At 41.7% G+C, this 23,647-nt stretch overlaps 3 protein-coding genes across 7 annotated transcripts in view; 1 reads left to right on the forward strand and 2 right to left on the reverse strand.

The window, feature by feature from the left end:
- The window catches only part of cstf2 (cleavage stimulation factor, 3' pre-RNA, subunit 2), a 13,790-nt gene extending 11,174 nt beyond the window's left edge, over positions 1-2,616 (forward strand). For 2 of the 3 annotated variants that reach the window (XM_005722934.2, XM_005722936.2), the window contains 6 exons: positions 1-92; positions 632-828; positions 912-1,036; positions 1,593-1,676; positions 2,074-2,226; positions 2,336-2,616. In XM_005722934.2, coding sequence (XP_005722991.2) covers positions 1-92; positions 632-828; positions 912-1,036; positions 1,593-1,676; positions 2,074-2,199 — 624 coding nt within the window. In that variant the 3' untranslated portion in view covers positions 2,200-2,226; positions 2,336-2,616. Of the gene's footprint in view, positions 93-631; positions 829-911; positions 1,037-1,592; positions 1,677-2,073 lie in introns of all 3 variants that reach the window. The other variant, XM_013908103.1, reaches the window with a different exon arrangement.
- A 10-nt stretch (positions 2,617-2,626) lies between these two features.
- Positions 2,627-10,922, reverse strand: nox1 (NADPH oxidase 1). Of its 3 annotated transcripts, XM_005722938.1 has the most exons (14): positions 10,879-10,922; positions 10,637-10,770; positions 10,364-10,459; positions 9,369-9,479; positions 8,615-8,699; positions 7,723-7,868; positions 7,099-7,292; positions 6,883-7,009; positions 6,710-6,802; positions 6,389-6,630; positions 4,814-4,976; positions 4,376-4,522; positions 4,139-4,263; positions 2,627-3,548 (listed from the first exon to the last, which is right to left on the reverse strand). In XM_005722938.1, the coding sequence occupies exons 2-14, from the start codon at positions 10,679-10,681 to the stop codon at positions 3,422-3,424; spliced, it is 1,701 nt and encodes a 566-aa protein (XP_005722995.1). In that variant the 5' UTR covers positions 10,682-10,770; positions 10,879-10,922; the 3' UTR covers positions 2,627-3,421. The 3 variants fall into 3 exon arrangements, with proteins under 3 accessions (XP_005722995.1, XP_005722996.1, XP_005722994.1); XM_005722939.1 differs by having other exon boundaries at positions 10,364-10,390; positions 10,637-10,884; XM_005722937.1 differs by having other exon boundaries at positions 10,637-10,884.
- Positions 10,923-11,042: 120 nt separating this feature from the next.
- On the reverse strand, positions 11,043-23,393 carry xkrx (XK related X-linked). The gene is made up of 3 exons (XM_005722941.1): positions 22,471-23,393; positions 16,444-16,703; positions 11,043-12,724 (listed from the first exon to the last, which is right to left on the reverse strand). The coding sequence occupies exons 1-3, from the start codon at positions 22,818-22,820 to the stop codon at positions 11,859-11,861; spliced, it is 1,476 nt and encodes a 491-aa protein (XP_005722998.1). The 5' UTR covers positions 22,821-23,393; the 3' UTR covers positions 11,043-11,858.
- Positions 23,394-23,647: the final 254 nt, after the last annotated feature.

Genomic DNA, 23,647 nt, shown 5'->3' on the forward strand with positions numbered 1-23,647 from the left:
GGTATCCCCCCAAGAGGCCTGCTGGGAGATGGTCCCAATGACCCCAGAGGAGGAACTCTGCTGTCTGTCACTGGAGAGGTCATAGACCCCAAGTAAGACATCCCATTTTACCTTAACGATACATTTGGGTGTGACTTTTAGGAGTGTCTGTTCCAGTCATTGATGTTGCAAGACTAAAGTCTTTATTTTGTCCTGACTGATTTGGGGGAAATGTAATGTAATGTTAAAGAAAGGTAAACAACAACTGAAACGCAAGTCTGGTCTCTGGCTGCACAAAACAGCAGGACATGGAAGATGGATGTGTCAGCTTGTCAACAGAGATGCTCACTGTGTCTGCTGCCGTCTGCTTTAATAATTCCCCAGGTGGAAAAATATAAATTAAAAGATGTATATTTTGTTGGTTTCTTTTTCACGATTCACTAACAAATGCGTCTAATTTCCTGTGACTGGTTTTCTGATGATAAAGCCCTACTCTACTCTACTACTGACCAGAAATACTACTATATAGTAAAATCTTTGCTTAATATAGTTTGAGTTTTAATGCTAGACTATATCAAAGACCACTTTATGGTCTAAAAACGATGACTTGGTTTTAAAAATGTTTAACTTCTCTTATTTTGTGTGCGTTTAGCCGGGGTTACATGGGACCTCCACCCCCCCACCAAGTTCCACCTGTACACATGCCACAGTTGGGAGTTGCACCCCCTCCAGATATGAGGCCTCCAATGGACATGAGAGGCCCACCCATGGGTGAACCGCGGAACATGATGGTTGACCCCAGGGCGGCCCCCATGATGGAGCCACGGGGACCCCCTATGGAAGCCAGAGGTACCTGCCCCTATGAGGCGTCATAGTTTGAGAAAGTCTCGTACTTTGAGGGTAAATTCATCTGATTATGTGTCCTTACACAGGCCGTGATCCAAGGGCGATGGATGCTCGTGTTCCAGTTACGGGTCAGAGGGTTCCCATAGCACCAGGAATGCAAGGCCCTGTCCCTCATGCAATGGGTCCGAATGCTCCGCCACCTGCAAGACCGGTACGTTTGCATCTCTGCACGTCTGTGTCAGCTGTGTGTTTTGGTTTAACTGGAATTGGCCAGGATAGGCATGGTTAGAAGTCAGAGGGTTAGCTCAGGTTTTTGGAGCGTTTTGGAGACTAACTTAAAGAGACCGGGCTGAGATGTCAAATGGAGGGAGAGTGGACAGGATTGCTAGAAAAAGATGAATTCCTCAGGAGGTTCATGGATGTAGTGACAGAGGAGGATGCTAAAGACAGGGTGAGATGGATATTGAAGATCTGCTGTTGCGATCCTTAAAGGGAACTACCGAAAGAAGACCACTCGCATATATATATAAAGAGTCTTGATATTGTTATGACAACAGTTGTACGATTTGCGTTACTTCATTCTTATTTAAATTTTTTTCCATGTTTTCATCTATACTTCAGGGAGTCAGAATGCTCTAAATTGTTTCATAGGCAGCTTTTACAAAAGCACGGAAATCTTCAAAATACAAGAGAAATCTGTGCTGTCTGGATAATCATTGATGGGTGAGGAACTGTGATCTTACAGTAACACTGTATTTGATCTGCAGGGTGCTGGTATTTCTGGGGTTCCTCCATCAGGAGGAGGCTTCAGTCCAGGTCAGAATCAGGTTTCCACACAGGATCAAGAGAAGGTGAGTGTCACTCTTTGTCACTGCTGCATTTTTATCAGTCAGGATGATGAGTCGGTTAAAAATATCTCGGTATAATTACTTCTGAAGTATTTTATACCAACTGAGTTATATTAACATGCAGGTAACATGTAAAATGACCTGTTTTTATTATCAGCTTGCTGAAAGCCTCCTTTCTGCATTCCTGATCATTGATTGCACGTTTACCTTACCTGAGAACAGTAACTATTGTTATTGTGGAACAATAGCTGGCAAAGTATAAACGCTTTTGGCAAAGCTGTATGATTTCTGTGTTATTGAACACTATCATTAGACTGTTGTTCTAGACTGTTCTGTTCAGCTTGTTGGCCAGAAAAACACGTTTAACGTCCTCAGCAACATTTTTATTTTCCTCTTTCAGGCTGCCCTCATCATGCAGGTCTTGCAGTTGACTCCAGAACAGATCGCAATGTTGCCGCCGGAGCAGCGGCAGAGCATCCTTATCCTCAAAGAGCAGATTCAGAAGACGGCGAGTGGGGCCCCTTGATGGTCTGACTGATCAAACTACTGAAAAGTCAGAGCTTCTTTCTTTCCAGTCGCAAATAAAACCTTAGCGCTAGAGTCAAAGGTTTTTGAAATGTTGTGACATCCTCCTTTTTTTCCCCCCCATTTCATCATGTCAGAATTTCCTGTCTGCCCCACTCGGACCAGGCTGCAAAGTGTGAGCAGATCTGAAGATATCCCATCTTAGTCTGGAATATTATACCTGTTCTTTTTGTTTTAAATCATAATGTTTGTTTTGTGTAACATTGATTCACGTGGAGGTAAGAAAAAGTCACTTTCTATGGTGAATGTTGAACTTGAATAAAAGCTCGAGCAAGAATGTCACGTTTTTGTTTTTCCCCTAGAAAAGCCAACTGTTGTTATGTTGTAGCTGTTTTGTGAATAAAACAACAAAAACACACCAATTGCCTTTATTTTCTTTTATTCATGAGAAATTATTTACAAGAAAAACAGCAGGTGAATTGTTTTCTTCCACATCTTTAGAGGATCATTGACCACTAACTTAATGACTGGCATGGTTTTATCTTTCACGTTTTTCTGATAAGGAAACGCTCGAATACAGGAGGTCGTAATTGCGCCTCATATTTTTCCAGTAAACCGGTTTCCTGGTAAACTCTTGCCAAGAAAAATAAATTTTTTTGTGTCCTGTTACATGCATGCATTCAAACAATGGGTTATATACAGTAGAAACTGTGCATCAGTTGTCTTGAGTGGAAGATAAACGATTATAAGATCATAATGAATAGTAAATATACTCCATTTGTGAGTATTTTGTAAAGTAAAAGTTTTTCACGTTCTGTCAACACCTTCATATTCAGTAGATCTAAGAACCAACGTCCTCATCTTAATAACAGCATAAATCGTCCCTGTAACTTTAGTCAAGTACTACAATAATGCAGCCTAATATGACACAAATATATACATATATAATATATATATGTAGCCTCAGTGATTCCTTACTTCACAATGGAAAAAATGGGGCAAATCCCTGAGCACCACTGATTAAAATGACCCACCATGCCTCTGTACTCCCTTCAGAGTAGATGGAGGAAGGTCTGTAAACACTCGTCCTGTCACACTGGTTTTCATCAATGTTTTGACATTTCTCTTCTGAAGCGAGACAAAGTTCCAACTGATTGTTATCCTTTGAAATATGTGAACGTGCTTCCTGTTTTTCTCTCGTTTGCTTATTTTTTTTTTTTTGCTCAGAAGTTCTCCTTGTTGAAGTAAAATCTGGTCTTGCGAGGATCCACGTCTGAGTATTTGGCACATTTCTTCTCCAGGACTTTCCCCAGAGCTTCAGGGCCGCACAAGAAAGTTCCCACAATGGACCTAAAACACACAGAAAAACAAAACAAAGCTGCTTTATCATTAGAATTTTATTCCATTCATTTATTTTACAGCTATGAAAACGTGCTCGTTTTCAGATTCTACATGCTGTTACAATCAATAACACAGTGGATTCAGCCTCCTGCAGTTTTTGTGTAGTTGGTGTTGTAGACTTTATATTTAAGCAGTTTAAAAGGTCAAAGCCTATTAATTCAGACTTAATAATGACAAAATGAAACTTTTTTAGTCTTTCCCTCAAGTGTAATGCACAATATATTAAATATTATTTCATTATTAAGATGACATTTGAGACAATATCCTCTTTACATTAATATTATTAGACCCAACATATTGAAATAAGCAGATTTATTATCAGTGAAATGAAAAAGTAGGTAGTTCAGGCCATATAAATGCAACAGAGTTGAGCTATTTTAGTTAACTGGAGAAATATACAGAACTAATGGCATTTTTGCTCTGAAATATTTAAAATTTCAAAGCTTTAAGGTAACTTTTGAAAAGTTCTTGTTCTTCTGAGTCTTTTTAAGCACTCGTTTGAATCCAGAGAATTAAAGACACTTTTTTTTTAAGCTTACGTGGGGTTCTCTTTGCGGACTTGTTCAAACTCCTTGTCCCAGATGGGCCGGCCATAGTGAGTCTTCTGTTTGAGCCCAGTGACTACATCAGTGTCCTTATCAAAGTGAACCATAACGTGAGTAGCCTGTGGAGGGAGAGAAAAAAACCCACTGAGCTTGAGATGAAATGACATCAAACTGCTGTTGTGGACTTTGGTCTGAGGGTGGAGTAGGTTGATGACTGATTCACACACGTACGTGACTCTGATCCCATCCAGTCAAGTAGAGTTTATAGGTGAGGAAATCCCCCATGCCTCTCTCCTCCATCTCTTTCTCCAGCACCTGTAGAAGGTCGGCAAACCACTCAAAGGCGTGCGTTTCCCGACAGAGCCAGTAGAAATAAATCTGAAACCAGGAAGCAAATGCATGTTAAACAATGACTCATCCTCTGGCATGGGTGTGCTGTTTCAAACACAAGCGTCTTTATTTACAGGACAATTGAAGGCCCTGTGTTAGGTTTGAATAGAAGAAGCGAGCTGGTTTGATCTCACACAAACATAAGGTCAAAAGCATTTAGTAACTAACACTAAGGTTATTGTTGTCCCAACCTTGGGGATAAAGAAATAATCTTTATATGAATTGGTTTAATCTATTTCATAATAAACAGGCTGATGGGGAGCAGTTGGGTTAAGTTACCTTCCTGGTGCGCAGTTTAGGATCAGAGTCTTTGAACTTGTACCAGATGGACTTGAGGATGGAGGCAAATGGAGTGACGCCGATGCCAGCACCGATCAGCATGCTGACCTCGTAGTCGAACACATCCTCGCTGGCTGTGCCAAAAGGTCCATCCACGCCCAACCTGAGGGCAAAAAGAATTTTTTTAAACAAGAAAAATAAACTACAGGTTTTGAGACGTCTTCAAAGAGCTAGTTGTAGGTCGTTAAGAAACGAGTTGCTGGATGTGACTTTGGACGTCGGTATCAGTTTGTAAAGGTTTTGATTCTTTGCAGTTTCCCGTGGCGCACTCCAAGGCTCCCACTTAGGCTTGTTATAGTTTAAATATACATGTATTGTTGCTTATTGCTACGCTATAATCTTCAGTTTTTGTTTGTTTGTTTGGAGGATGTACTATTCTGAATGGCAACACAATTTTTCCAGTTACGTAACAGAATGACATTTTTTTTTAGCAATAATCAAAAACAATTAAAGTACTAGTAGTACTCGTTAAACCAACTCTTTGGTGTAACTAGGGAATTTGTCTGAAACATGAGTGTCATTTATGACAAAATTCACATGAGCAATCACAAATTCATTTCAAATATGCATTTATTAGCATCTGTCTTTGTTATATTAGCTAACTAACATGACAATCATAGCCATAAGTGAGCCTTGCAACACACGAGTCATGTCAGACTTAGCAGTCCCATTTAATTAAAGCCCTTTATTTCAGACCAAATTTAATTGTAAAGTTGATATTGCTATGTCGTGCACTTATTGTGCATTTTTGTGGGCGACTCTGTCCGTCTCACCTAAGTTTCAAACTGCATTCCTGAACTTTGGAGACGACTGCTGGGAAATCGGTTTTTAAATTTGTATAAGTAGGTAATCTGGATAAATGCCACATACCAATCCACACCCTTTTTAACCTCAGCTAAATTGCAGTGGCTGTTTCTTTTTATGCATGCACAATACTCATTCATACAAAGAGTGAAACTGTAATCTCACTGCAAAGATTTCAAAAATACCGTTTGCTCCTTGGCTCTAAAAGACAACACTGTAACAAACTGGAATCTGGTACAATAAAAACCCTTGAAAAAAGCTGCAATGTTGATCTTGTGAGAAAACTTAGTTACCATGGATCTCATTACAGTGAATAAACGTTCCGTATATGTGGGTTAGTTGGCTTAACAGCCTCCATTAAAGTATCTGGAAACATGAAATTTGATTTCTCCTAAAAATGTTTAATAATGGCATCAGTCCGGATACTTTGTACACAGTTCTGCACGCTTACACTGTATACAAGTTGAAGCTGGGATCACCTGATGCAATCCGAGTTTGTCATCTTGCTCAGAGATGCTTTGACATTTGGACTCTTTCTTCAGAGTCACGTATTTGCGTGTTGTTACAGTTTTAGACAAAAACAATAGTTTTGATTTTACCCAGAAAAATGAGAAGCTTAAAAAAAACAAAACAAATTACAGGTAGCAATAGTTACCTCCTCATGAAACATCTACAGTAACAGATTGGATAAGGTCAGATTGTTTGACTCACTTGGGTCCCTCTGCTCCCTCTGGTACCTTCTTCATGATTTCAATGAGTTTGTCGGTCCAGTCGCCTGCCGAGCGGATGTGGACGCTGAAGAAATCCTCCTCGGGCGCAGACGTCATGGTGAACGGGTGCCACTCCAGCTGTGAGATGGCTGGGCAGTTGACGAAGACATACTGACCCACCTCCATTTTGAAACCATTCTTTATCAGCTGCAGCTCCAGCACTTTAGAGGGTCGCATGACAATCTGAAGACAAAGCACATGGATTAGGATCCCATGCAAAAAAAGTGGAAGAAGCAGCAGGTGAAATGTGAGTCTAGCATACCTTCTTGTATTGTACTCTCTGCATGTAACGAATGAAACGAACCAGGCGCTCACAGAGATAAATAACCATCGGGCCAATCACATACATCCAGGTCTGAAAAAAACCAAGAAGAGGTTAACGAGGTTTCACTGATGAAGGTTTTAATTTACTACTCTCTGTACAAAAGGACAAACCTGTGGAAACCCTCCTGCAAACTGAGGGATGGGACACTCAGGAATCTGTCCCCAGTCATCAGGGTGATCTTTACAGAAAGTTGTGTTGTGTGGTGGATTTGTCCTCTGCTGGCTCCTCACAATGCGCCTGCAGGTGCAAATTGCACAAATGAAACCTGCTTGCAAAACTAACAACACGCAAGCCAAAGTCAACAAAGGCTGAAGCCTGTCTCGTACCCGGCTCCGTGGAAGACGAGACCAGCGAAGAAGATGATGAAGAGGTGGTGCGTGTACCAGAACACTTCAAAGTAGCTGCGTCTGATGACCTCCATGGAGGAGGTGATGATGAGGATGAGCGCGAGAGTGATGACGACACCAGTGAGGCCGGCGATGGTGGTGAAGGCAAAGTAGGTGGGAATCTGCTGAGGATCCTGAGACACAAGCAGACGCGTGAGCTTTCAGGTCTTGGTCACAGTGTTCACATGTCCAACGGAGTACCCCCATATTTAATTATTGGACTGGCATCAACAGTTTCCAGTTGATCCATTAGCAGAGCAGAACTCCCCTTTAAGTTTGCAAGCGGCACATTTATAAGTTGCTTTATTTAAATTGTATTATTATTTTGTCTTCATTAGACACAGTAAAAGGGTCTCAGGTCAAAAATGAACCTGGGTTACCTACATTAAGTCATGAGACACGCGGTCATCTGCTCCACCTGTGAGCGAAAGCGGCACCCCCACATTTTGCAGTTTGATAAATGATAAGTATGAGTCCTGTTATTTGTTTTATGCAAAGCTCTGTATTTGTTGAGAGATGCGTTTCATTTCATGTCAGTTTCGGAGCAATCCGTAGATGACTTACAAGGTTGGTTATACGGACTGGATTCAGGTAGGTGGTGTTTTCTGTGTCAGCCAGATCGGACAGAGCGGTGCTGAGCTCGTCGTCAAGACCTTGTCTACTGTTGTTGTACCGCTCCAGGTTGAACAAGTGAGCGATCGTATGAACAGCTGTGACAAGACACAGAGGAGACACGTCACGGCTGCTTTATGTAGTTTTGTATTTGTTTGCAAAAAAAAAAAGTGTGAAAAGTGTTTTTAACAAGTTGATCAAAGGAAACAGTTCAAGCTTTCTGAGTTTCAAATATTTGCAGTCGCTCGTTTGAGAAAAGGTTTCTGTTATCATATGTTCTTAGTCATTTCCCTGTAACTTGTCTTGCCAAAATTAATTCCAGATCTTTACATATCACTTGTTGACTTGTTGTGTGTGTTGTGTGTGTGGCTGCGTGATTGAGGGAAGGAAGGGAGAAAAATTAATCTTTCTGTCAGTTTTACTGTAACTTCACAATAGACTGAGATACGTGTTACTGTGAGACTTGAGTAAACATGTGCTTATCACTCATGTAGGCACATTTGCAGAGTGTGGCGAATAGTTAACCACACCCATGCACGGGTGTCTTTTTCTTTTCAAAAACACGTTTTTGAAAAGAAAATGAGAAGTTTGTCTCTTTGTCTTTTATTGTTGGAGCATAATTCATGTCGCTATGACTATAGCACAACTATACAACTATAGGACCTGAAAAACAAAACAAAAACAGACAGAAACAACATTGAAATGTCATCTTTAAACGGAAGAATATTGCCAGATTTAATTCCAATATCTACTTAAAAGAGACATAAGATACATAAGGAGGAACAGACGCACAATTTCACCTTACATTGCGTTTACTATATAAATTTAATTCACCATTACATACCTGTCATCAGAGCGATCATGTATGCCACCAGCTTGTGGAAAGTCAAATTCTTGTCCAATTGTTTCCTCATTGTTCTGCTGCAACGCTGAAAAGACAAAGAAAGAAAGGGAGTGAATGGCAAAACATGGGAGTGACATTCTTACAAAACAGAAAGCTACTCAACCTGATGAGTTATCCTTTCTCTGTAATAATCTCAGCGAGCAGTAAAAAGTAACTTAAGCACAAAGCAAATTGAACCTTACATAGTTTGACAGCATGAGAAACCTGCACAAGCATGCAGAGAACATGCAAACTCATCACAAAACAGACATGAGATGTCAGGGGTTTGATTCCAGGACGCCTTACGAGTGCACCACATTGTTATGCTGGTTAATTGTGTCTGAGGTTGTGGGTGGCCACCTGACCAGTTTTGGGGGTTTATTTTTGCAGCCAGCACAGATGGTACCTTCCCAAAGAAAAACGTACTATAGCCTACGAACTATTAGACTTAATCGTTACTATATACAATAATGGACTTCTATACATTTTACATCAGATGAAAACTTTGGTTGTTAGATTCAGATAATTATTTATTAAAAGCTAGACATGAGAATAACAACAACAACAAAAAAAAAGTATTTCTTTGTACCCCCCTTCCCTGTTAATGCGGATTACATTTTTACATAGCCGATCCAGTAATTTAGGTCAGTATCGGACCGATGTCGATACATAATATCGGATCGGTCCATCCTTAATGAAAGCATGAGGAACTTACCACAAAAGAGCCTCGGAGCAGAGACAGCAGGTTCCTGCACACTGGGAGGAGGATGAGCATGCAGTTAAAGTTGAGGACAGCTGCAGGAGCTCTGGCCCAAGGCAAAGCAGACTAAAATAAAAAGCATCTTCATATGAGCATCATTTCACGAAAATCACAGAGGGTAATAGTCATTGCATTTTATTATATACTTAAGTTCCTATTTCCATTTAAAGGCGTTACCCTCCACCACATTTGTCTTATTGCTGGACCTGGCCTCTCACTGTTGCTAAAAAAAAAAGTCTGCTGTCAGTTAGAGAAATTTCCCCCTTAAATTTTACACATTGCTTATTTAAATAACCATTTGGGGTCCAACGATATTGAATTTTTAATATGGCAACATTCTAAGAAGTACTTCTGTGTGATTGCATGGGGCTTGAACACATCAAGTTGCAGTTTACATGAATTAAAATACATTCGGTGTGTAATAAAGACATTTATGCAAAAAGAAGAATATTTTGCCTCCACATCTCACAACTTATGGGCAGATCAAGGTACATGCTTCTGAGTCATATGCGGTTTTTACACTGTATTTAAAAATCAGTTGAGATCGAAGTTACAAACAAACGTACTTTTATTGCTATATTATATGTTTCTCTGACAGTTTAGCTTAATCTCTTGGAGATGATCGGTTGAAGAGACGTTCAAAAACCATCATCTTTACAAGAATGGGACAGACAACACTCTCCAAACGACGCACTATACATAAAGGGGAAAACATATATACAAATAGTCTATGTGTGACTTAAAGTCGCTTTTCTTCTATATTATTGCAATTCGTACTTGTCAGGGTTGATGCAGTTTAACATAGTTTAAGTTAAAAGCTCAACACCATTGCTGTTCTCAGCTATTTACATCCCCGTTCGTCTGAACCTAAATTCACTTAAAGAAGGGAAGCAGTAATTGTTTTTGGTAAAAGTAATGAACCGAGCATCATAACAAAGATCTTTACTCACCCCTAAAAGATGACGCGTGTAGAAGAACTGCGGCCCCAAGTCGTAGAAGAAATAAAAATACACAAAAAGGAAGATGTTGATGGCCATCCACACAAACTGCAAACATAACCAGAACCATGTTTCCATCACACAATGGTTGCAAGCATTGAAAAAAATGTATTTGAAATACGTGACTTTGCGCGCAAAAGCTGTGCGTAAATGTCCCACATCTGCGTTTACAAAACCCCTCCGTTGAAAACTGAAATCGCAAACGTGTGAATATGAAAAACTTACCAGTATGAAGGCTGAAAAGCCGTAGTTGACAATGCAGTTCGCCATGTTCAGCTCTTTATCTCGACTCGAGCAGCTTCACTGCATCCTTTAAGCTGCTGGCACTTTTATTTCATCCCTGCTTGTCTGGACTCCTCCTTCATTTACAGGTGTGTGATGGTGATGAGACAAGGAAACAAAAGCAGCAGAGGCTGAAATTGCGCTGTTCAGGAAGTTTTCCTGAGTCTTGCTGATCGCATTCCTACCTCCCGGAAACTGGATCAACTGTCATGGATGGCAGGAATGAGGAAGTATATGTTGCACAATTCATATATCTCACTTCGCTGATCGGCTATGCAAGTTGTTCTATGGCAAGAAAAGGTGTACTACTGTATATGTAATAAAAGAAAAACAAACAAAAGCAAGCCTGAATATTCAGATATCATTTTATTTATCGTTCAAGTAACACAGTAGTAGCAGTGAAGGCACTGTTTTAACAGGACAAAACATTAAAAAATAAGAATGACTTTTAAAGCACTTCAATAAAATAGAAGCTCATCAGTGTCAGTCTCCTTAATGCAACATCAAAAATAAGGCTAGTTCTCAGTTTCCTGTGTGTTACACAAGACACAAAAATATTCTCATAGGCTTTTAGACATTTGTAATTTTCTGTTTCACAACACAAAGCCCCCCCCCCCCCCCTTTTCTTTTTAAACAAAAGCCAGCCACAGTGGACAATGAACAAGACGAGGCATTCATCACAGCAGTTGGTATGAGGAAGATATATTCATCTTCTGACCTTTACTTGTCATCCTCCTGTTAGTGTGTTTTTACTTTTTTTCCCTGTTAATAAGTCTCCTACTTCAGATGCAAACCTGTGCAAAAGGGCCTTCATGCTATGAAAACCCTGAGATTAAGTAAACAGTGTGGTCTCCTGGTCGATGTTTGGGACACTCCACTTGGCACGTTTCCCCTCACACCTGGCTCAGGCGGCCCTCTCAACGGCGGCCTTTGTGTGTCGCTGCATATCTCGGCACGCTACATTATTTCGTGTACCGACCTTTGTGGGGCCCTCAGTGTATGGGACACCAGGAGTCACCGTAAATACCTTACAGAACGAGCAGTTTGAACTGAAGAGAAAAAGGCAAAAGTTTGTTCTCTGACATGCCACTTCACTTTCTCTGAAAAAACACACAAATTAACTACTCCAGACTTTGTTCAGCGATGCACCTTTATATTAGATTACTTAGGCCGCCTCCATCATATCGTCAACAATAGCCATCTCCCGCTCTCCAAGCTGGCTGGTGAGGTCAGGAGGTTGTGAACCCTGAGTGTCCAGCAGCTCCACCGGCTCCTCCGCCCCAACCACCATGGTGGCTGACGTAGAGTACGAGTGTGCCGGCTTCCCTCGCCTCCCCTGCTCTCCACGCCTTTTTTTATGGCAGCAGACGCAGTGCAGGCAGTCGTGGACGTTGTACTTGAAGAGGCGTCTGAAAGGGTGGAAAAACTGGTAGAAGAGCAGCATGAAGAGCACAGCCAGGCTGTAGCAGACCAGCAGCTGGACCACCAACAGCGGGGCGCACACATACTCATAAAAGTCTGACTTGAAGAAGTACCAGAGCGTGATGAGGAGGAAGTTCTCAATAAAGCGCCCACAGTAGTACATGGCCAGGCGGCCCCATTGCTGCCTTTTCTCGATGAGCTCTTGATGGGTGAGGTCAAGCTGCACCGCCGACCAGCAGAAGATGTTTATGCAGGCGTACAGCAACGTGAACATGCACAGCACCACCACAGTGTCCAGCTTAGAAAAGTTGTTCTCCACATTCTCAGTTAGAGAGCCTTTCCTGGCCCAGAACTCAACCCAGGGGAGGAAGAAGAAGAAAAGAAGGTTAACCATGCCGACAAGGATCGTCCAATGAGTGAGTGCCGTGCTGAAGAGGACCAACGCCGTGACCCGGGTAGCAATCTCCAAGCCTCTCCAGACAATCATGCACAGGTAAGCACAGGGGCGCAGCTGTAATTTGTAGTCATCGAATCTGATCTGGATGGCCAGAACGCTGCACACGAGGGCCCCGTAGGTGATGGAGATCAGGGTGATGACCATCAGCACCACTGGAAACACAGACACAAGTGACCTGTTAGACTTCTCAAAAATCACAAGAAACTACAAACTGTTACAAAGTAGGTTTATTAACAGTTTGGGCACAGAGAACATGATTTATTCACTTAAAAAGATCAGAATTTAACAGACGTACAGCAGGGTCTGACACCGCATCAAAATTTCATGTCAACCTGGAAATTCTCAGGAAGTTCATTGACACGAAAATAAGAAATATACTGCAGAGTCTGCAGTGCAATAACTAGAGCATTGCAAAGAGGGAAGCATCAGGTGTTAGAACTAAGTGAAGGTATCAGAGATCGATCGGTTATTGCAAGGAAAGAGGGGCTCAGCATTAATCTAGTCTTTGTAGGAGCTGAATTTGTTGGATCCAAATCGAAAGTGTTCACACCATCACTGAAAAAACAAGCACAAGAGCGCCTTCATCAGAAAAACAGTGATTTCTCAACAAAGAAAAACTTCAATCAGTAAAAGTTCATTGGAGAAATGCTCTCTGAGACGAGCAGCATCAAGATGGGAAACCAAATCTAATGGTCAGCTGAGACAAAGCAGCATTTCATTGTGAATGATGGAGAAAAGTTCATGCTGCTGATAAAATGTGAGATTTGTTGAAGTAGCAGAAGATTTAAAGTGAAGAAGAACCGGAGAATGGTGGTGAAACATGATGGGGTAAAGCCTTCACTGGATTTGGGGAGATCAACACCAGTCTTTCAAGCAGACATCCATTCATCAGAGACCTGCTTCATTCTCTCGAATGCATTTATTGGGGAAAGGATTCCCACTGAAGCAGGATAATGAGCACAAAACCTTGAAGGACTACTTAAAATCACTGTTAAGTCACTTGACTTGAACTCCCTCAGAATATTTATGGGACACTAAGAGCGAAAAAGGCAACTTTTCCAGAAATATCCAGATGGATTATCAGGTTTTCCAGAAATGTGTCAAGTCCAAGAAACAACTAAGAAGCACTTAAATATTCTGAAGGTCACGATGTAGCTTGCAATTCTGCCAATTCAACAAGATGATATTAGCGTTTGAGTTAAAAACAAACAAACTGTTCTTTAACTGCACCAGCAGCATGGCAGGAGGGGAGGAGAAGTTGGGCTGTTGGCCTGGGTATCATTCTCTTCCACTCTGAACAATCTCAACTACTTTTAGATGGACAGAGGGAAAAAAAGTCTTTCCTCTAGTGCCATCATCAGGTCAAAATTTCAAGTTGTCCTAAAAGCAGTGCAAAGACTGACGTGTTAACAAGCTAAACAGTGAGAATGTGCTTTCTTACATGCTCCGTAGACCTTCTGTGTTGTCTGTCTGTGGCTTATTTACTGCTCTTGCACACAATATACCTCCTACTTCCAGAACATCATGAAAAAAAATGTTTTAATTGCAAAACACAGGTTGAATTTTAGTTTGTTCATTTTAGCCACAGGACATCTATACTTTGCCACACATACCTAAAAATAATGTTTAATAAAACAAAATTAAATTTGTCTTTTTTTTTTCACTATTTTTTGGTAAAGGGCAAAAATAATATAATCACGTCCAGACGTTTTGGCAGAGGCAGATGAGAAACTGGGACTACTGTGGACGGCTGCACAAGTTAAGGACGTCCACAACAGTCCCAATTTCTCGTGTGGCCCCTCGGGAGCAACGTGGTGACAATCTAGACATCACTATCATGTTGGAAAATGTTCAAAGGGCTCAGAGATGATCAATTAACATTCTGAATTAATGACTAGTAACCTCCCCACATCTTCATCTGCTTAAGAATCCATGGTCGTTTCTTAAAAAGCAAGTGGAAAGGCAGACGCCTACAAATTGATCAGCTCTCAGTCCTGATAAAACTTGAATCGGAATCAATTAGAACTTAGCACAGAAGCTTAAATCCACCATGCAAAAGAGAACTGCATAAATTGTAAAGAAGGACCAACAATGTAGAAGTCTACAAACCTATGACTTGCTTATGAATTTTCTTCACTTTATTATAAAATCATGTAAAAATAAAAATGGAAACGGCAAAGTGTCAAAAAAGAAGAAAGGAGCACAGACAACAGGCTGCACACCTCCAGCTTCTCATTTGCCGTTTTCACGCTTAAGTAGTGTGCAGAAAAAAATCTAGATCTCAATTATTCACAGAAAACAAACAACAACATTTATGCCTGAAAACATGCCTGAAGCTGTAAATAAAAAAACCCCAAAACACCCGTTTGCTTTGGGGTCCCAGGAGTCCTTTAAAAACTATTACACCACATCTGCTTGTAAGCACAGATGTCACCAAGCTTAAAGTTAGAGCATCAGTTTTATATTTGCATATTTTCAATTGTGTAAAATTAGAAAGTAAAAAAAGTTTAAATATACATTGTTAAGAATACAGGCCCCAAAGCAACAAAAGTCAGTACACGTTTGAACTATTGCGGTTTAAATCTTGTTTTTGTCCGCCCGCTCCACACTTCTCATCTCTACCTTTTACTTTTTAATGCAAACCCCGTCCTGCTTGGCGTGGAGGTGTAGTTCTTTAACACCGATTTCTATTATTTATCAGGCAATGTTGTTTCCAGTTTGTGTTTTTCTGTCATTTTAGTTTGAAAAACCCAAAATGTTTTCTAAACTTAAGCCAGACAACGCGTCCGGGTCAAAGTTTGACTTGACAATTTTTTCAAGGTGCTTTGGATCACTGTCATGCCTGATCCTTCTCCTTCCTTCTCCTTCTGCCAGATTTGTTTTAAAAATGGCAGCAATCCTGTGAGCCAGCATTTTTACACAGTCACAGACATTTACGGCGCCATCCATCAATATCATTAACGTAACATCTTTTGCACTTTAACGGCTCCTTACCGTCCAACACCCACCTCTGTGGGTTGACAGCCGACACGATAAGCTAAAATCTGAGCCTAACAAATTCATCTTAACCTCATCTGACAAAAGAACGCACTCTCAATATTCTGCAGACATCAGTTCAGATTATTTTGCGAAGTTTTCCCATAATAGTTTGTGTCAAAATGCAAGCAACAGGCATTTTGTGCATAAAAGGTCGACTCTTTGTGGTTTCTTTCACCACGTCTGAGCTGTCACAGAAACTCAGATTTACACAGAGCTTTTGCTTTTTTGAAATCTCAGAGACAGACTGCACCACTCTCAAGATTCATCCAAGTATTTCCAGAAACACAGCCAACGTGTATCAGATTACTCATGCCATGACTGGTTCTATGCGGTTTGATTCATTTATCCATTTATTTTTAGCTGCTAAACAAACTTCCTGCATGTTTCTCTCTCTTTATGAAGTCGTACAACAACTTTTTTTCAAACTCTGCTGGCATCCTCCTCCGCAGGGTGTCTGCACAGGCGTCTTCCTCAAGGAGCTCAGTTACAACACACACTGAATTACAAAGTCTTGGCTGGCTTGGGAACACCTTGCCATACTCGACAACTTATCTACAGATATTGGAATTACTAAAGGTGATAAAACTGTTAACAATGTGACATTTAAATAACATTTTATAGCTCTGCTGTAAATCTCCCAGTATTTGTGGACTGCATTTACATAAACTAACACTGGCAGTTTCTTTGATACACTATCAAATCAAAGTGATGACTCATAGTTATAAAGAGCTGCCAACCTGAATGATTTTCATCATTTTAATATTATTAAGATTTTCTTTTAAAGATACCCTCATACTGGAATAATCATCTGAAACCCCCCCGTGATTCTTACTTCTTGTAGGGAGGATGTATTTCTCCTGGATGGTGGCGTACAGCTGGAGCGTCAGCTGCGGCGTGGAGCCCAGAAAAGCCTGGATGACCGCGGTGCGTTTGAAGGCATTCCTGTGCGTGGCCAGGATGCGCTCCGTTTGGCCAATTTCCCACTCCATCTCTGTCCCCGTTCCCTTCTTCAGCTTGATCTTTCTGGAGATGGTGACATAAGGCTCTTCCTTTTTACCTGCCTTAAAATAGATCACCAGAGCCTCAAAACACCTGAGGAAGAGAGAGAGGCGTGTGTGAGAGTGAGCGAAGTAATGTCTTCACACCAACAGAGGGCAGTGCGATGTTGGGTTTAAATTAGAGGACGCCACGCTGGTATGTTGTGATGTCTGTGTTGTGGAATCAGCACATGAGAGTGTGAGCGCTGAAGGGCAGCAGAGGATCCAAATCAGACGTGTGAGAGGAAAGAAGGGAAAGGATTAGGGTTCATGTGTCGGGAATTTGTTTTTAAAGGTTGGGACATTACGGCACTGACACAACACTGCTCTTATGCATGTCACAGAAGAATGAGCAAGCCTTTGTTTGCAAATCACAGCTATAAATGCACACAGCACTGAGAGTCCAGCAGGGGGCACTCAGCAGGAGGACTACCCTGCTCCACAAGGCCTGGATGGATTACCAGAAAGTCTCAGGGTGTGGTTCCCTTAAGGTTTGCAAGGTAAATGCTCTCAGTGTTTGGTCACAGAGGGGGGAAAAAAAGCAGTATTCATAAAGAGGGGAAAACAGGTTTTGCACTGAAAAGGATTTCTGTGGAAAATGTATAGCTGCTTGCTTCAAATAAAGCCTCTGAATGCTCAACAAACGTCATGAAAAGGAAAAATAAACTGAATGTGGACTTAGGTGATATAGCCAAAGTGCAAGTATGCCAACACTGTAATAATATTCATTTGAAATAACCAGGAACGGACAGCGCTGCACATCTGTATTCAAAACACAGCCCTCTGAGTATTCCCACCGGAGCACTAAATCTCACATCACTCTATTGGAATGCCTTTTCCGACACTGTTGCTTCAGCTGCTTTTTTCTAGGAAAGCTGTAGTGTTTATGTGATCCACTGTTCAATGCCTGAACTGTGTTTGACCCACACTTAGATGGCAAGTAGGAAAAAAGATCGCATAGTCACTCAGCCTCACACAAGCACACGCATACTTTATTCTTTATGCTGGCAGTCACAGGAAACCCACTTGACTTTCATGTACAGGGTTTGCCACAGCGTTACGGAGAAGACACAATCTGATATCATTTCCTGGAACTCTGGCAGTACAGTAGACTCGGGATGCAAAATGATGGCACTGAACCTGAGCCAGTCTCCACTTAGGAGTCTGTAAAACGACTAAGAGGCAGGCTGAATTTCACTTAGAGAAAGGAAAAAAAACAGCATGACATACAAATGAACCTGCAAAGAGGATCAATACCCCGACTTCAACAGAAGCATCTTATAGATTTATAGAAGGAAACATTGGTTGCTGCTCTGTATTTGCAGTCTAAACATGCAATCTGTCCCCTCAGTGTACAAATACAGCAGCACTGCGGGCCACATACCACACGAAAGAAGAGGAACTGCCTTTAAAAAACACAAGGTCGAGCAACTCAAGAAATGCTGACATTCCTGACTATATAGGGAAGAAGAGCATTCAGGAAGTTCTTTCAGTAAGTCTTTAGCAACATCCTCCTGTTTTGGTCACTTGGGATTATGCCATCAGCTTCAGTGGCAAAGCCTCCTCAGACTGTTAAGGTTGAGACACATAAGACGCTCAGCATGTTTCAACTAGTCCTGGTTGACAAAAAAGCAGTTATGTGTTGTGTATCCCTGGTTTGGTTTCATACACTTAAAGAGACAAGTCAAGACAAGTTTCTCATTAGATAACGTCTTTGTTTTACGTTGACTGTCAGAGTATTTTCAGATGCATGCACCAGTAATACAAGGCTCTGAAAAAAAATGGACCATCTATACAGTTATCTGTGAACATCAAGGGTTGAGATTCCTCTCTTGACAGCAGATATGGTATGTCTGACGGTGTGGCCACGAGATCAGCAATTACGCCATCCCTAAGTCACACAGGAAGCCTCCCATCTGAGCCAAGAAGCACCAGAGGTGATTTATTCCTCAGCAGCGCGGTCCATAATGATGCAGAACAGGATGAGCTGTACTGCAGAAACAATCATGGTGTCTGTTTTCCGGCCTCACTGCTGCACTACCGGCAGGCATCAGAGACACAATGGATGATAACTGAAAAGCATTAGACATGCAGTCAGCAGAAAACTGCTTCAAAGGCCATTTTGAATCACTGGCATGAGCAAAGCTTTTTTTAGGTGGAGGTGAGACGTGTGCTGGATAGAGAGCAACTTATACAGCTGACAGACCCAGCTGTTTTTTGTTAAGGTCGGCAGCAGGACCATCCTTGATATTTTCTCCTTTTACTCAGTCACTCTAAGCTCCTTTAAAACACAATCTGAAACTGTTAACATGATCAGGACCCATTTATTAAAGCGCCAAATGTGAAATTATCTATGCCTATTAATTAGAAGGTACCAATCATGGTTTTTCCCCCTTTTATGTTTTATGCTTACAGTCTACTATAACTTTTGTGCATAACTCACAGTTCTAATATCCTTTAGATGTAATACTTTAAACCGGATTGTTATTTAAAACAATGTCTTCTTCTGATTGGTTCCTTTCATAATCCAGCTACAGGGGTGTTTGAAGTTGTTTAGCTGTGACGTGGAAGCAACAACAAACACTTCCTGGCCACTTTGCTAGGTACACCTGTTCAACTGCTTTAAAAATGCAAATGCAAAAACACACAAGGCAGCAGCTCAGTGCATTTAGGAATGTAGATATGACCAGGATGACCTGCTGAAGTTCAAACCAAGCATCAGAATGTGAAAGAAAGGTGATTTAAGTGACTTTGAATGTGGCATGGTTGTTGGTGCCAGGCAGGCTGGTCTGAGTATCTCGGAAACTGCTGATCTACTGGAATTTTCCCCAAACAAACATCTCTAGGGTTTACAGAGGATGGCCTGAAGAAGAGAAAATATGCAGTAAGCATCAGTTCTCTCGCCAAAAAACCTTTGCTGATTCCAGACAACAGGGGACAATGGCGAGACTGCTTTAAGCTAACAGGAAGGCAGCAGTAACTCAAATTCAACAAAAGGAATGCAGAAGAACATCTCTGAACCTTGAATCAGATAGGCTACAGCAGCAGAAGACCACACTGGGTGCCGCTTCTGCCAGCTAAGAACCGAAAGTTGAGGCTAGCGTTCACACAGGCTTAACAAAAATCAGACAAGAGAAGATTAGAAAAAGTCTGTCTGGTCCGACCAGTCTGATCATGTCTGCAGCGCCTTTTCAGATGGCAGGGTCAGAATTTGGTGTTAACAACATGAAAGCATCAATCCATCCGACCTTGTGTTATAGTTCAGGCTGCTGCTGCTGGTGGAGATGCAATGGTGTGGGGGATAATGTTTTGGCAGACTTTGGGACTCTTAGTGCCAACTGAGCATCAAGCAAACCAACAGCCCGACTCTGTACTAGTGCTGACCACAGCTACTCCCTTCTGGACACAGTGTGCCCGTCTTCTGATAGCAGCCTCCATAATGGAGGCTTCTCTATCGTCCAGCTCACTCAAGAGAATCAATAAGTCATTAATTAAGATTGTTTTGTCGGGTTACTAAAGCTTGAGTTCATCACCAAGACTCAAAAACACCACATTTGAAGACACATAGTGTGTTGACTGTTTGTCTTAAAGACAGTGTAAAGATCTTCGTGCAACTTTTAAAAAGTACAGTACTTGAGTAAATGTATTTACATTTACCAATGTTAAGTTGTGCTTCCTGCTGCTAACGTCTCCCAATATCATTCTGCATTACTCTTTCGTGTGGCTTTATCTCTTATATATGTAAATAATTAGATAATAGTGGCTGGATGCCAGATACTGTGGCCTTACTTCATTTACAGTAAGAACCACTGCTCTGTTTTTAAATATGTAAATTATGCTAAAATATATTTAACTGGGATTTTTTTAGGCTTTGCTGAAAGCTGAGCCATAAATTAAGGCAACTTTTAGCCGTGCCTCCTTCTGCAAACTGTTCTTTCCAGGGCACCTAATCTGCAACAGAAGACAAAAGGGTACACGCCCTATAGTTTCACTGTAAATGCACGTCATTACGTCTGAGCACTCCAGAGACAAATCAAAGTTCAGGGAGAGAAACAGGGACGGAAGCATAGGTTTGAAGTTCATGCATGTTTCCTTTCATACATGGCACGCCTCCACCTATGTTTTCTTACATCAGTCAACATGCGCCAAACAGGTATCTCAGCTCAGATCAACGGACATGGAAGTGCAAGCTGAGCATATTTAAACAGAACTCCTCCCTCTAAAAACGAACTAGCTTTATCAAAGCTAGCATACACTCATTGTTGCTTGACTGAAATGTATGCACTGGTGTTGTTTTTTCCTAGATGTGCTCATTTGTCTCACCTACAAGAATAAAGCATGCGTTATTTCAAGAAACCTTTGCAGCAACATCCAAAACCCCTTTCCTCTTTCCTGACTGGTCTGCAGCACAGAGACCTTTGGATGCCATTAACATAAGATGAGGTCATACTACCGAGTGGCATCAAGTCATAAGTGTGAAACATGTGCTACAAAGGCATGAGTAAGTGTTGTGCAGTCATTTGACAGAGTGACCACAACCGTCGAGCGGCTGGCCATCAGGGAGACTTTAATTTAAAAAAGGCGACGGATATCATCGGACAAGCTGTTTGTTCTGAAGTCTATTACTAGTCAACACACTGAAGGATGTGGGAGGTTGTGATGTTCACTCATCTAGCCTCTTCGTCACAATGGACGCGCTTTCCATCTGGAGTGTGATTCGGTTACCAAACCTGCAAATCTTTATTCAGTGCAAAAACACTGGTTCAACCATAGTGCTGCAAGAGTGAACAGCAAGGGACTGACATCAGTGGATGTGGATATATTTAAGCGTGGCCAAATTAGAGTTCATTACAGCTTTGCAGAGTCAAAGATGACATCCTGTCGTGTTTGATGAAATGTCAAAAAACAGATATTACAAGAAAAAAGGCAGCTTAAACTAATCTGAGAGGGTAGATTATGAGAATATCTGCCTTACAACCACAAGAGATTATGAGTTATCAAAAATGACTGATAGTCCTATGCAGTTTTCAGTTTACTGGGTACGCGAGCAAAAGCTAATGAAATTTTCCAACGTTTGCAACTGTTAGACTTGTTAGATTTAATTAAAGTGGCAGTTTGTTTGTAGTTCATGAAGGTACTGAACCCTAACCGGTGTTACTGTTCATTTATATCATGCATCTTACGTCTTTAAACAACTTGTCTCCATAGTTTTCTCCTGCTGCAGAGTCATTCCAGCTCTCAGAGGTTGCTGCCAGGCTTTAATGCATTCTGCAGAACTTGTCAATTTGTAGACCATTAACTGTCCTGCACTGTTCATGGAAACTGGAAGTTGCATGCCCACTTAGGACTTAAGGAGAACTAATGAGATTCAACATGCAAGTTTTCTCTGTTAACTGCTTTGTCTCGAACATGTCAGCAATCAGTGAAAAACCGCTCTTGTTTTTTCAGTTTTAAAAGTCGTACGGTGTTTATATACTGCACTGCAGATAAAGAAACATCAAGTCTGTAAAAATCTGTAACATTATTGCTAAAACATATATTTAACTGTCTGTTTATGTGCTACTTGTCACCGTTTCATGCAGTCAGCAGTGGCTGACATCTAGTGAACTTCCCTACAGTGTAAAATCAAAACTGGAATGACTGGAAATTAAACTGGATTCATGGGTACTGGGGATGTTTTCTTCTGCTTTTAAATGCCCCTAAAATGGTAATTTATCACAGACGAACCTTATTATTGTGGGTAAAAAGGTGTAATAACAAAAATAACAAGCAGTAAAGTATCCTGATTTCAAGCACACACACTGGCCACGTTTCCCAATTACCTGATAACCGGGCCCAGCAGCAGCAGGTGCAGGAAGAGGACCAGAGGACGGTCCCGACCCAGGTCTCTGTGGATGAAAGTTAAGGCTAGCTGAATGAGCACAGCGGGCACCAGCATGAAGACGATGGTGAAGCTCATCCAGATCACATCCTCGGTGTGATGGTACATGCTGCAGAGCACGGCGGCCGTGATGAACTCAGCGCAGTAGAGCACGGTGGCCAGCACGACGCTGAGGGGAGGACGGGCCCGGCTGTGATTGACCACCAACATGACCCCGTTCTCCGCCACAGAGGAGCACTGCTCCACGTCCGAGATCTCCCCGTCCTGCTCCCCCATGGCCACTTCGCACATAGTAATTTTGATGTTTACGCCACTGAAGTCAGAGTGCCACTTTAATAGGAACCTGCCTCCAAAATATTTCCTTTGATGCGCTGTCCCTCCAAACTTTCCTCATTACGTATAACTTGACTATCCGACTGCAGGCATTCACTCATCCCCGACTCCCCCCGGAGGCTTTTGTATTCTGTTTTCCTGTCGTCGTCGTCGTCGTATATTGCGTTTCGGTGTCTCCGCGTTTGGCCAAATGGAAATCACCTCACTGTCCGTTTGTGCAGCGTCAGTGTGCAGGATTGGCAAAGTTCAGCCCAGTCATACACCCTCACAATAACTCCAACCGCCCGACGATCGTCTAAACTCGCCGGTGATCTGAAGCGTCCCGATCGCTCGTACTTGTTCCTGGTTAAACAGAGAGGACTTGGCTCCGGGCTGGAGGTTTTTTGAGTGCCTCCGTGTTGGCGTGTGGCTGTTGTCGGGTCATGTTTTCAGTGTTTCATGCAACAGCTGCGTCAAGTCAGGCCGAAACTAAGAGAGGCACCGGAAATGATGGGTGGCAGCTTTCAAAATAAATAAGACGAGCTCATTGAAGGTAAGATGGGGTTATAGGTAAACTGCCCCAAATATGGGCAATACACGGGTACAAGGAAGACTATTCAACATGCTGAGTGTGTGCACAAATGAGTACACAAGGTGGAAGGAAAGGAAATGAGAAGTGGTGACATATACTCATATTAAAAAACAGTGTTGGGGAGTAACGGAATACATGTACCGCCTTACGTATTTAAAATACAAAATATGAGTAACTGTATTCCGTTACAGTTACCGTTTAAAAAGGTGGTATT

Source organism: Pundamilia nyererei, unplaced genomic scaffold (assembly GCF_000239375.1).
Source record: "Pundamilia nyererei isolate P.nyererei 1_Seehausen unplaced genomic scaffold, PunNye1.0 scaffold00008, whole genome shotgun sequence".
Taxonomy (NCBI): domain Eukaryota; kingdom Metazoa; phylum Chordata; class Actinopteri; order Cichliformes; family Cichlidae; genus Pundamilia; species Pundamilia nyererei.